Raw genomic sequence first — 14,109 nt, 5'->3', positions numbered from 1 at the left:
TACTGGTTCTACTGTAATGACCCAGCTCTCTCTGACATATGTTCATGTGTCAAGGGAACACTTGCACTCAGTATTTTATGCCATCTAGGGAAAGAAAGCACTGTCAGATCACAAGCACTCAGGTCCCAACTAGACCTGGTATAACACTGAAAAGGAACATTACTAAACCAATATTAACCGATCCAGAAAACAATACAAAGGATTTGCTTCTTCACATGGTATTACAATTTTTCGCACCTGGTTTATAACATCCCATCTCAATTAATCTGGGTAGGGCAGATTAAGAATACTGGGTAGGGCATTAAAATGGAGATGGGAGGAGTTCCTCCTACCTATTCACCACACTGACAGGTCGGATTCAGATCAACCCATAAGACTCTAGACCCTAAAAACACAGGATATGGTCCATGGGACAAAGCAGAGGATGGATAATGCTTTATTTTCCAAGTCTGTTTGGTAAACAGGCTGCAAAGAAAGGCGCCTGAAATTTCTCAGCCCCCTCTTCCAGCAGGCTGTAATGTTCTGCTGTGTTATGTCTTCCTGTAGGCAGTACTGTTCCCATGTCATCTCTTCCTGTAGACTCTACTGTTCCCATGTCATCTCTTCCTGTAGACTCTACTGTTCCCATGTCATCTCTTCCTGTAGACAGTACTGTTCCCATGTCATCTCTTCCTGTAGACTCTACTGTTCCCATGTCATCTCTTCCTGTAGACAGTACTGTTCCCATGTCATCTCTTCCTGTAGACACTACTGTTCCCATGTCATCTCTTTCTGTAGGCAGTACTGTTCCCATGTAATCTCTTCCTGTAGACTCTACTGTTCCCATGTCATCTCTTTCTGTAGGCAGTATTGTTCCCATGTCATCTCTTCCTGTAGACAGTACTGTTCCCATGTCATCTCTTCCTGTAGACTCTACTGTTCCCATGTCATCTCTTCCTGTAGACAGTACTGTTCCCATGTCATCTCTTCCTGTAGACACTACTGTTCCCATGTCATCTCTTCCTGTAGACAGTACTGTTCCCATGTCATCTCTTCCTGTAGACTCTACTGTTCCCATGTCATCTCTTCCTGTAGACAGTACTGTTCCCATGTCATCTCTTCCTGTAGACACTACTGTTCCCATGTCATCTCTTTCTGTAGGCAGTACTGTTCCCATGTAATCTCTTCCTGTAGACTCTACTGTTCCCATGTCATCTCTTTCTGTAGGCAGTATTGTTCCCATGTCATCTCTTCCTGTAGACTCTACTGTTCCTTTTTCTGCAGAGTGCTAAAAAGGTACATGGGACTTTTTCTTTGAGGGCTGGGGTCCAGCTTCCTCCTGTCAAAGTGTTAGCATATGAAAAACAACACCCTACACACATGGTGCATCGCAGACCAGGTCACGACTGTCTGTGCCTAGATTGGTGATTGGGATGCCCCTTGACTCAGAGCCCCTTGACTCAAGAACATTTCTCATTTCTTTCTCTCACTCCTCTTTTTCTATTTGTTCTTCCTCCCTTGCCTCTTATTCTCTCCCTCTCAGTACTCTGGATCCCAGAGAGTGAACACCACCAGCGTTAATGTATTATGTTGGCTATCCTAAAACGTATCTGGGATTAAACTGGCTACATAAGTACCACATGTGCATATTTAACATCTATAGCAGGTGCACCTAACCTCCATTTTTTATGAATGTAATCTGTTCACTCACCTGTATATGCACCGTGTCTTCATAGGACATTACAGAAAAAAATCGTTTAAAAGGCAGTGATTCGCTAAGTTGATGAAAGCCTGACACATGCAAGTACTAGGTTTGTGCCGCTGTAAGCCCCGACTGCCTCGCATATCAGTCTACTCGAAAGCAGCATGGAGCTCAACAACGAAGAACGGGTGTGTGAAATTATTGGCAACGTTTCAGGCGACTCCAGTGGACACCTAAATCGGGACTTGCCAGTGTTTGAGTGTCTGTTTAAGTGTGCACGAGTTCGTGCGTGTGAATATGTGTGTGTGTGTGTGTGTGCGTGTGTGTGTGCAGAGAGAGAGAGTGATAGAGTGAGAGTGGGCGAGAGAGAGTGTGTGTGAGTGTATGTGTGTGTAGCAGCAACGCACACTCACAACATGGCGATGAAGCGCCGAGAGACACGACGGCTCTCCCCCGAAATGCGACCCTGTTCTGAGTGATAACAGGGGAGTATGACGAAGGAATATACATAAACTAATAGCCAACTAATATTTCAAAGAAGAGATTATTGCGGATCCCATTGTATGCATGTAGCTAGTGGTGTAACTGGCTGTAGAGACCCACGCTGCTTTCCTCTGCTGGAAATCAAAGGCTTTAGGCTACATGGCGGTGGAGACTATCTGTTTTTTCTGTCTACTTTCTTTGGGGTTCTGCGGTCCATCTGTTCAAGGTAAAACGCTTATCTTAATATAAATGTTATTGACTTGGGAATGAATTTGAATTAAATAGTTAATTCTATCACAGGATTTATTAGAACATGGAGGTGTGATAAAAAAGAATAGATACTGAGCAATGTTGCACCTTGTTTGTTATAACGTTTGAATAAATGTTAATTATATAGCAAGTTACGCAGTACTATGGGTATGTAGACACATTCTGTAGCGTTCTTACTTTTTAGGTTTTATTTAATCGCACGCGCTTGGTTTTCAGCGTACACAATACTGGACTGCCTTTTACAAAGTTGCACATATGTTTATGCACATTTTTTGCATATAACATGTAGCATGCGTTCTTAGAATATATAAGTGCGGCTGAGTTGAGTTTGTGGAATGTGGGGTGTATTTCAAGATGTTAAAGACTGCGTGCATAAATGTAGCTTGTGGATTTTGCTATGCTAAAATTATTTTTCTCAATGAAAAACGTTGCCGGTGGGAAAACCCAATTGTTTTGACTTTGCGATTTAGGAATCCTACTCCAAAATGTAGCTTATATACAATAGCCTATTGCTAGGACTAGTATTTGTATCATGTATCATGCAAATAAAACAGTTATTACAATGATTTACACTTGCTGGTGCAGACCTGGTAAAACATATCTATATTCAAATAACGTTTCATACTATGTCACACATTTGAAATTATGTTTGTGTTTGAATCGAAACCACATAAAACACTTATTTTTCATGATATTTCAATTTATATATCGACATAATACCATATGTGGCTTATGTTGTTTCGGCTTGTACGATAATGCACTGTGCTACACGGTCACTGCGATTCAGAGATTGCGGTGGCCTTTAGATCCTGACGGGAAGCGCTTATTAAGACCCAGGGAGCCGCTCAGCCGGTAGGCGGCGAGGGAGGGGAGAATAAGCGGGACAGGCAGGCGTGCACTGAGCAGAAGAGAACCAGCTATCCACAGCATTATGACAAAGACCAGTGAAAAAGCACGGGAGTTGAAACATGAAATAGGTTCCTGAGATTTTGTTTTTCTGTTGCATATCTGACATTGCTCAAGTTTGAGGGATGCCAAAAGAATAGTTGCTTTGAAAAACGTGAAGGGTCGAGTGGTGTCTATGCTTTCCTGTTCATCAAGATAAGCATGGATCAGCTTCCTTGTTCTAGCTTCACTTACAGCGTTTTGAGGTTTAGTAGGATAACCAAGGCAATATCACGCATAGCTCACCTACCATTGGCTATTGTATTTAGTTGATATGCTCGTGGATTAGGTTTTGGCCTAATGTTTTACTTGCCATACATCAATCTGACTATATTTGCATGACATCCAGCCGTAGGCTTATAACGTGTTCCTGTGCCTCAATGTTGTTTTAAATATGCCATCCTACATCTCATAGTTTCAGAAACACCTGTATGATCTTTATATACAGAACGTTGCTACTGGCTCGTAAAGTTTGAGCTTACTCACTCAAAGCATGGATCCAATGCAACAAAAAAGTTTTAACAAATGTGTATTTGTGACTACCCATGCAACGCTATGTCAGTCTTTATTCATTTCACCCTGTGCTAAAATCACCAGTGACTATAAATTGCATTCATCTGTACATCAGGTAGTTATTAATGTGTTTTCAGTGTTTAAGAAAATGAATTGTGTTCTTTTTAAAACTGCATTTATTATCCATTCTGCCCTTATTTTCACAAGGTGGTTTAAGATGTGGACATACAAACTGCATTTCTTTGAAAGTGTGTGTGCATGTGTGTGTGTGGTTGGGCGTGGGTGTGTGTGGTTGGACGTGGGTGTGTGTGGTTGGGCGTGTGTGTGTGTGTATGTGTGTGTATGTGTGTGTGTGGTTACGCGTGTGTGTGCATGTGTATGTGTGTGTGTGGTTGGGCGTGTGTGTGCATGTGTGTGTGTGTGGTTGGGCGTGTGTATGTGTGTATATGTGTGCATGTACGGTTATGGTGCATATGAAGTCTTGCTTCTCTGGGCTGTACTGCTGACCCCTCTTCCACATTTGGCAAGGACATTACCACCTTTACTGTTAAGGTGACTTTTCATGTTCTACCAATGTAATCCAATGGCAGTCTTTTGCTCGTCTTGTTAATAATTGGACTTATACATTGCTAAACATAACTGCCTTTGTCGACCGGGTAGCTTCTGAGGTGAGACAGGTGGTGTAAACAATGGAGCACATTTACAGTTTCCAGGCAATTCTGAAATCTCTGTACGGCCTTGGTGTCAAGAGCCTTTGCATTGTGAGTTATTCCTCAGATTCCTCAGGACCTCAGACTCGGGCGTGTGCTTGTGTGTGTTTTTCTGTTTGTCGGTTTGTGGGGCAAGCAACGGTGACGTGGTTGTTATAATGTCTACACTACTGTGTTTGAGCGTATCTGTTAGCCTACATACAGGGCTGAAGTATTTCAGACCCCTTCTACTTCTCTGCATTTTGTTGCATTATGGGCATTATTTGTCATTTATTAAATATTTACATTGTTGCCATCAGTCTACACAAACCACCTGACATGACAAAGCAAAGACACATTTTGGAAATGTGTGCCGGTTTATTGCCAATGAAAAACTGTAATTTCTTATGTCCATGGGTATTCTGACCCTTTGCAATGATGCTATAAATTGAGGTCATATGCATCCCGTGTCTGTGGTTCATAATGGAGATTTCTCTAGAGCTTACCAATTATGGTAAATTAAACTAATTGGACATGATTTAGAGTTCACACCGGTCTACAGTATGTACTGTCCAACACTTCACAGGGCATGTCAGAGAAGTAACTAAACCAGAAAGTACAAGGAACTGTCCATAGGCCTCAGAGAGTGCGGTGAGGGACACAATGAAAGCTAATGCCTTCCCTACAGTGGAGCATGGTGGTGGGGGCATCATGCTTTGGGGATGGTTCTCAGCAACAGGGACTGGGAGACTGGTCAGGATTGAGGGAAGGATAAAAAGAGCAAAATACAGAGAGGTCCTTAAAGAATGATCCGGGGCTTACAGCGTGTAAATTGATGGCCACATTTTTTTTATTATAAATTAAGTCTATAACTTATTGTTGGGAAAGGGAAGGGGACTGAATGATTTCAGAAGGCACTGTATATACACGGGATTAGTTCCCATGAAGAGCACTGTAGAGCCCTAACTTGACTAGTAGAAGCATTCCTGTGTGTGTGTGTGTGTGTGTGTGTGTGTATGCGTGCCGCAGGTTTAGAGAGAGTTCGAGGAATGTTGTGGGTGTGTGGGTCGGGTTGGTGTTGTGGGAACTGAAGCTGGCAAATGCAGTGGTTACTGGGTGGGGGTGGGATAGGGATGAATCGACCAGAGAGAGTTTTGGGAGCGTCACTACATCACATCCTCAAACAAAGAGCTTGTTTTTTTCCAAACGAAAGATCAAATGAAAATAATGTCAACTCCGCTGAACTCATCAAGCAACGACGGAATGCCGTGAGAGTTCGTTATTGAGCGTCCGAGTGCTTAGACAAGCTCCCCCGCTATCTGTTTCTGTCTCTCTCGCTCAATTTAAAATGGACCGTGCACAACATGTGAATGATGAAACACTGCAGCTGAACACATGTGAGCTGGCCTGGACTTTACTGTCCAGCATTCCTACAGGAATTACTGTCAAGTTCATCCCGGTGCCCAGTTGCCTTTTGTACATGAAAGAAATAAGGGCTGACGGAAGTGGGGTGAAGGTTAGGGAATGGGGAAAAAAGAAAGGAGGGAGGGAGGTGAGTGTGTCACATGGTTGCTCCCCTCTTCTTCCTGACCCTGTGACTCCTGCTGGGACAGTCACATGCACACCGGCCAAATCATAGGGATTGGATTGAGGCTTGCCTGTCTATCTCAGCTGAACTCCAAGGAGGCCTCCTCTTCTTGGTCTACTCTTTTCATCTTACTCTACAATCATGACTCCCCTTCGCCATTCCAGCTCATCTGAGGGCCATGATCTAGTGGTCAGAGATGATTAGCCCACTTCACTTTGCTGACCTCCGTCTTGGTATGTCATCAGTAATTTCCACCCAAATTCTCGGAAGGTCTGGTCTAGCACTTTGACCAATGTGGCCTGCATTTGCAGATAAGAAAGTTGTGAGAAATTCCCACGGCAGTAGGCATTGGTTTAAACAGCTTAGTCGACCAACCAATCATCTGCCACAACACATTGTAACATTGCTGTTGGATAGCTGGGCTGTCTCACTAACACTGCCTTCCAGTACAACAAAACTTCTTTTTAAACACTATTATAATTAAAATATGTTTATTATGCTATTAGTATTATGTAAATGCCTGGCTGAGGCTAGACTGGATGTAATAGTAATCATCAGTGGCCCTGATTCATGCCCTCCATTCCTACATGATCTCAGATGTACACAGCTTCCTGTCTACAGCCACCAAACTCAGGCCCCATCTGCTGCCTCTTACCTCAGGCCCCATCTGCTGCCTCTTACCTCAGGCCCCATCTGCTGCCTCTTACCTCAGGCCCCATCTGCTGCCTCTTACCTCAGGCCCCATCTGCTGCCTCTTACCTCAGGCCCCATCTGCTGCCTCATTCCTCAGGGCCCTGTCTGCAGCCTCCTACCTCATCCTGCTACCTCAGCCTCCTTCCTCAGCCCCCATCTGCAGTCTATTACCTCAGGCCCCTGTTTGCAGCCTCCTTCCTCAGCCCCCATCTACAGTCTCTTACCTCAGGCTCCTGTCTGCAGCCTCCTACCTCAGCCTGCTACCTCAGCCTACTACCTCAGCTCTGGTCTGCAATTGCCCTGGACAGAGATTGCTTTCCCCAGCCTCTGGAGGATGTCAAACAGTCATGCGCAATGGCTTATTCATATAGTTAATTGGATTTCTTTGTCTTTATTAACGTTATATGAACTTTGTCTGGAAAAACTCTGATTGTAATCCAAGGTTTCCTAATTTAGTTGTTTTGCCCATAGTTCATCCCTTGGGGCTTTGTGGGATTCCTGAGTGCCTGACAGCCCTGCGGGTGGAAAAGACATGTGACTGCAGCCACATGTGGTCCTCTCCAGGGCATCTTAAACCCTCGTATAGAAACCATCTGAACTAAGACACTTTTTGTAGAGGCCCTGTATTGAATTTAAGATGCATATTTTTGTCCAGGGAATAAGTTGGTTTGTATGGCCAGTTGATAGTGTCAGAGAACAAGTCCTACCACTGAAGGACACTTCAGTGGTAGAGATCTTGTCTAGCTTGAACGAGACAGGAAGTCTGTCACCTTTACTGATGGGCTCTTTATTGTGGCCATTTTTAGGTTTAGGATTTCTAAATGAAAGGTTCAGAACATTTTGGCTTTAACCACATCACTGGGATGATGGAGAGCTCACAATGCAGAGGTAGCGGTTGGGCTTCTAAAACTTGACTTAATGTGAATTATTTTTGCTAGTCCAAATGTTCACCCAACTTCACGATGATCATCGTAAATAATAAATACAATCCAGTGTCTGGGAGTGTTTGTCACGATATGCTGTATTCATACTGACATGCATGTGTAGTTACATCATGGTACAGTGGGGAGAACAAGTATTTGATATACTGCCGATTTTGCAGGTATTCACAATGAAAGCTAATACCTCTACAAAGCATGTAGAGGTCTGTAATTTTTATCAGAGGCACACTTCAACTTTGAGAGACGGAATCTAAAACAAAAATCCAGAAAATCGCATTGTATGATTTTTAAGTAATTCATTAGCATTTTATTGCATGGCATAAGTATTTGATACATCAGAAAAGCAGAACCTAATATTTGGTACCGAAACCTTTGTTTGCAATTACAGAGATCATATGTTTCCTGTAGTTCTTGACCAGGTTTGCACACACTGCAGCAGGGATTTTGGCCCACTCCTCCATACAGACCTTCTCCAGATCCTTCAGGTTTCGGTGCTTTCGCTACAGACTTTCAGCTCCCTCCAAAGATTTTCTATTGGGTTCAGGTCTGGAGACTGGCTAGGCCACTCCAGGAACTTGAGATGCTTCTTACGGAGCCACTCCTAAGGGGAGGATGGATGGGGCACAATGCAAAGGTACTTGTTCTTCCCACTGTAGTAACACTGGGTAGTTAGTACAGCTTTCCCTATTGCCACTGTGACTCGTTCCAGGCTTAGAAAAGTTAAACAATGTAGTGCAACAAAAACAACCTTATTAAGATAAAGCCTTCCTCTACCTCGGTCACAAATTAAATTAAAAATGACTATCTCCTCGCATCTCAAAATGGGACTCTTAAATGTTAGATCCCTTGCTACAAAAGGAAGTTGCAGTAAATGAATTAATCTCTGATCGTAAACTAGATGTTACTGGTTTATGTGAAACGTGGCTAAAGCCTGATGAATTCATTGCTTTAAATGAAGCCTCTCCTCCTGGCTATATTTGTCATCATATCCCTCGTGCATCCCAAAAAGGAGGGGGTGTTGCAAATATTTATGACAGTAAATATATATTTACTCTCAAACACATCACTGATTTTTATTCTTTTGAAGTTTTACTCGTGAAAGTTAACCAGACCGATAAATCGTTTTACATAACTACTATTTATAGGCCCCCCGGGCCATACACAATGTTCCTCAATGAGTTTACAGAATTATTGTCTAACCTTGTAGTCATGGCAGATAGTTTTCAAATTTTTATGAAAAGTCCAATGATCCACTTCAAAAAGCTTTTGAAGCCATAATTGACTCAATGGGTTTTATTCAACATGTCTCAGGTCCAACACATTGCCACAATCACACCTTAGATTTAGTCCTGTCATGAGAAATTGATATTGTAGATCTAATAATTTCCCCCCCAAATCCTGGATTATCGGATCACTGTCTTATTACAAGAAATCCACTTGCTCCGCAAAAAATTAGTTTCAAAAGCCGTACTATAAAATCTTGGACTACATATAAATTCCTTGATTCTACTACAAATAAGTTCGCTCATTAACGATTAGTAAATAAATCTGTAACACTGTGAAATACATTAGACACGGTTGCAGAACAAAAAACAAAAGAAATATGCAACAAGAAACTTGCTCCCTGGTACACAGACAGTACTAGAGCACTTAAGCAAGCCTCCAGAAAATTGAAGCCTGGATAGAAAATACACTACAATACCGAAAATCACTCACGTCTGCTCGATCAGCTTATTTCTTCAACCTGATTGAGGTGAACAATAACAATCCAAAATTTCTCTTTGATACATTTGCAAAGTTAACAAAAAAGCAAAGCTCAACAAGTGAAGTGGGTCTTCACTTTAGTTGTAATGTCACATGAACTACTTTGATGAAAAGACTATCACCATTTGAAAACAAATAAATGGCTCCTCCTTAAGTAGTTATGGTCCTCAAAACCTCGGTCCTAATGTCCTGAACCTCCCTGACCAGGTGTCAATGGGGACACTTGAATTATTTTATACCGTATCGCTCGACACATTCACTAAATTTGTAATGAGTTCTAAACCCACAAACTGTCACCTAGACTCGATTGCAACAAAATTACTTAAGGAGCTATTTCCTGTGCTAGGTCAGCCAATGTTGAACATAATAAATTGCTGTGTACCAAACTCACCCAAACTCACCCCAAAAAATCCACAATTATAGGACAATATCGAACTTCCCGTTCCTCTCAAAAATCTTAGAAAAATGTATTTCCCAACAACTGAATGCCTTCCTGAAGACAAATAACATGAAATGCTCCAGTCCGGTTTCAGATCTCATCATAGTACTGAGACTGCACTGGTGAAGGTAACAAATGACCTTCTAATGGCCTCAGACAAAGGTTCCGCATCCGTCATGTTGCTTCTTGATCTTAGTGCTGCTTTTGACACTATTGATCACTCCGTTCTCGTAGAGAGACTGGAAACCCATATTGGGCTACGTGGACATGTTCTTGCCTGGTTTAAATTGTATTTATCTGAAAGATATCAGTTTGTTTGTGTGGATTGCATATCCTCTGACAAGTCAAAGTTATGCTTTGGTGTTCCTCAAGGCTCTGTTCTGGGCCCATTATTGTTTTCACTATATACAGTGGGGCAAAAAAGTATTTAGTCAGCCACCAATTGTGCAAGTTCTCCCACTTAAAAAGATGAGAGAGGCCTGCAATTTTCACCATAGGTACACTTTAAATAAACTCTGGAATTAGCCCTGAGAAATGTATTTATTATTCTAATTGGACTCTTAATATCTCACCCGGCACAGCCAGAAGAGGACTGGTCACCCCTCTGAGCCTGGGTCCTCACTAGGTTTCTTCCTAAAATTCGGCCTTCTTAGGGAGTTTTTTCTAGCCACTGAAATTCAACACTACTGTTGTTTGCTCCTTGGGGTTTAAGGCCGGGTGTTTCTGTAAAGCACTTTGTGACAACTGCTGTTGTAAAAAGGGCTTTATAAATACATTTGATTGATTGATTGAATGCATTATCTTTGGATTGGGGTATTTTTATTGTCCTAAATGGAGCTTCATTTTTGACTTTTCTGTGTTATTCTGTGGTGATCTGTATCAGACAGTTTGTGTGTGTAACATACAAATGTTGACGTCCTTTAACTTCTTTTAACATGTGAATGTAAACTTGTTGTCCTCTGTTTGCACAACTTTTAGCTGGCCTGTATATTCTCTTTTCATGCACTGATTGCTCCTCACTGTTATCTGAGCACATATCATTTTATTCACTAGATTATACAAAAATGTCTATAGACTCATGTCTGGACTCTTCTATTAGATTGTCAAAACAACCTTTACAATAAGGGAAATGTACCTTTTTACAAAGGCTTAGGTTTTACAGTGATATGTTACTTCTTATTTGCTATTGCAATTGGTTTGGAATGATTAGAATCAACCACACGTAGACGAACGCAGTTTGACCAGACTACCTTCTCCAGTCCGTTTCTATGTACAGGCTCTGGTTAATTTAATGTCCTCCAGAAATCCGTATGTTACAGTGGGCTGTAAATGTACAGTTTTGGCTGTACATTTACAGCCCAGGGTCAAAAGTGCTAGATCAATATGCTATGTGATAAGTTTGTTACAAGCTCAGGGTTAAAGCCAGTCAGGTGTTCCCCAGAGTATTACAGCACAGTATTTATACTGCAAGAGGAAAAAAAAAAGTCATTTAGGTAAGAAAGTGTTGTGATTTCAAAAATAATCTATTTTCAGGCTTAGCTTTGTTGAATTTGCAGTGTACAAATATCTTTTTGGAACTATTTCTGGCCCACAACCATCCGGCCTGCAACTAAATGTGGTTGCATACCCCTGTGATAGAGTCAGGGATAAATGTGTCTCATACTGACTATTACTAATTATCCTTATCTTGAAGATACTGGAATATTAAAGGATCATGTTTACATAATTTAATGGGTTCCTTTTCATATTGTATAGCACGTTAATACCATCAATATATTTATTTTACATGGTTGTATTTATGTATGGCCCATTTTGGTATGTTTAAGAAATGTTTTGTTCCTAACACTAGTGTGTACTATGTGTGTGCTTTAGGCATAGATGGTGATTTTGACGTGTGTTTGTGTGTGTGTGTGTGTCTGTCCGTGTGTGTGTCAGCAGGGTCTCTTCCTCACGGCGCTGGTTGGGTAAACAGTCATGCGATCACATTCCTTCCATTCCGCACTGCTGTCCACTCGGTCACATGACCAAGGAGGAGTAGCATGGGGCTTCCAGTGGGAGGGAGGCAGGGGGAGGGGCTGCTGCGCGAGGGGAGCATACCCTGAGTGAATGGGCAAGGTGCAGAGAAGGGCTCAGTTCCAAATCAAAAACATAAGAAGAGTGAAAACAATACAGTACTGATGTACTACCATCAGGTTGGATTTTTGTACCGTGTTATGGCTTACTTCGGCCAAGTGACTGGGCAGACTCAGTAGAAGTAAAACCTAGTGATTTGTATGGGACTGAGCCGAAGAGGTTCACAAAGTACACAACATGTGAATACAGGATACACACAGAGAGCTGTAGCCTATGACCCATCCTCTCACATAGAAATTTAACCACTGTGTTTAATGTGTGGCACAAGGTCAAGAAAACCCCCCAAATATTAACAAAAACACTTATTTTTGCCTGAAAACTAAATAACTGACCTAGACTTATTCATTTGGAGGCAAGTGATTCCATCACACAATTAGTATTTTACAGGAGTGAGAAAGTACCAATTTGCACATGTATGCTATAGTATGTATGCAGTGTTTGATCATAATTGTACATACCGCGCCTTTGGAGTGGCTAAAGTGAAGGGCTGTGAATAGTTTCTGAAGGCACTGTATGTACTACAGACGTAGACAATAGATGTCTTTGTGTATGTCTGTGACATCAACACTGATAGTAACAGTGGGTCATATCATCAACGAGCAGTATTCATAACCCATCAGCACTTCCTCTGATTCATGTGATAACATCAAGTGTTATCCACAGGTTCTGGCCTTTAAATGCTCTTTTTCACCCTCTGGCTTTACTCTGTACTCAGGCTTTTTGATGGCTTCACAGGCCTTTCCCTCCTGCAGCCTCTCATCCGTCCCGTGTTAGTTTTGTTGCTGGCATTGTTGACCCATTGATGTAGCTGCATGGAGGCCCCCCCGGCCCCACGCTGCTGCGAGGCCCTTTGTCAGGTCTATAGGAACGCAGGGCTGTGATTGGAGCCACCCTGGATGTGCATGAATGAATACTGTACCTGGGGTGAGTACACCAGCCAGCATGGAGGACAGGAACAAGCGGGGTCTGAGGCCCTCTTCTGTGTGGTTCCTCTCTCCCTCCATGCTCTCCCTCTCTCTCTTTATTGCTCGCTGTCTGCCTCCCATGGTCAGTATGATGCAGACAGTTTGTGTGTGCATTTAGAAATGAGTGGGGAAGAGCGCTGCTCCCGGGATTTCTGCCGCATCTCCGGAAACTGCATTGTCATTCATCATTTCACTCTAGGCCTAAACGATGTACGGTATAAATGTGACAGACTATATCAATCCTGTTTGCGGCCAAGTGAGGTTGGTATAAAACCTCTGGTGGGGGTGACAGTGCCGGAGCTGAGCTACGCCAGCGGGTACAACCGGAACGGCCGGCAACTGGAGCCGCAGCTGCTGCTGGGGACGTGAGCTTGTCTCCACTCAGTCCGTGACTCACCCTCTGGGGCCAGCGTGTGGATATTACTCACTGGAGTCAGTCTGTGAAAACAAAGGCCACGGTGAGGATGTTGTCCTCCCTGCCAATGATCCCGCCAGTTGGGTCTGAGATGGCACGGGTTAGCGAGACACACGTCCCTGAGTGTGTGTCCCAAACGTCCGAGGCAAACGGATGCAGAAACATAAGCGTGCGCCTGTAGTTGTGCCACTTTGTGGTGGATATGAGTGGTCTCTCGTTTTGAATTTGGACAGTGTTTGCAACGTTTATGCTAATGTCTTTGACTGATTTATGCGCATTTGCTTCCTAGACAGTGCCCCACGTGGATGTTTACTGCTCAGTTGTCCATTTTGGTTTTGGTACTAAAGGGGTAAATTGGCAGGAATAATGAAATGTATAATACAATGGTTCATTTGTTAAAAACGCAGCAGACAGTGTAAGCGTCTTTAATATCTTTCATATACAGTATCTGAGAAATGATATTGCCTCAAAGACGGTAATAAACTTTTCAGCAATTTAACCAAGAGGCAATTCAAGTTGAACTTACCTTAACTGTATTTACCGAAGCCTGTGGTTAAGTTTAGTTTGACCAGAACTGACAGTAGTTTAAC

The 14,109-nt window shown here is 42.6% G+C and overlaps 1 protein-coding gene across 1 annotated transcript in view; it reads left to right on the top strand.

Moving 5' to 3' along the window:
* Window positions 1-1,985: 1,985 nt before the first annotated feature.
* The window catches only part of igdcc4 (immunoglobulin superfamily, DCC subclass, member 4), a 61,783-nt gene continuing 49,659 nt past the window's right edge, over window positions 1,986-14,109 (top strand). The window contains exon 1 of the mRNA XM_010878630.4: window positions 1,986-2,390. Within this exon, the coding sequence (XP_010876932.3) occupies window positions 2,324-2,390 (67 nt within the window). The 5' untranslated portion in view covers window positions 1,986-2,323. The remainder of the gene's footprint in view (window positions 2,391-14,109) is intronic.

This window comes from Esox lucius, chromosome 2 (genome assembly GCF_011004845.1).
Source record: "Esox lucius isolate fEsoLuc1 chromosome 2, fEsoLuc1.pri, whole genome shotgun sequence".
In the NCBI taxonomy this organism is placed as follows: domain Eukaryota; kingdom Metazoa; phylum Chordata; class Actinopteri; order Esociformes; family Esocidae; genus Esox; species Esox lucius.
This window is presented reverse-complemented; position numbering and strand designations above follow the sequence as displayed.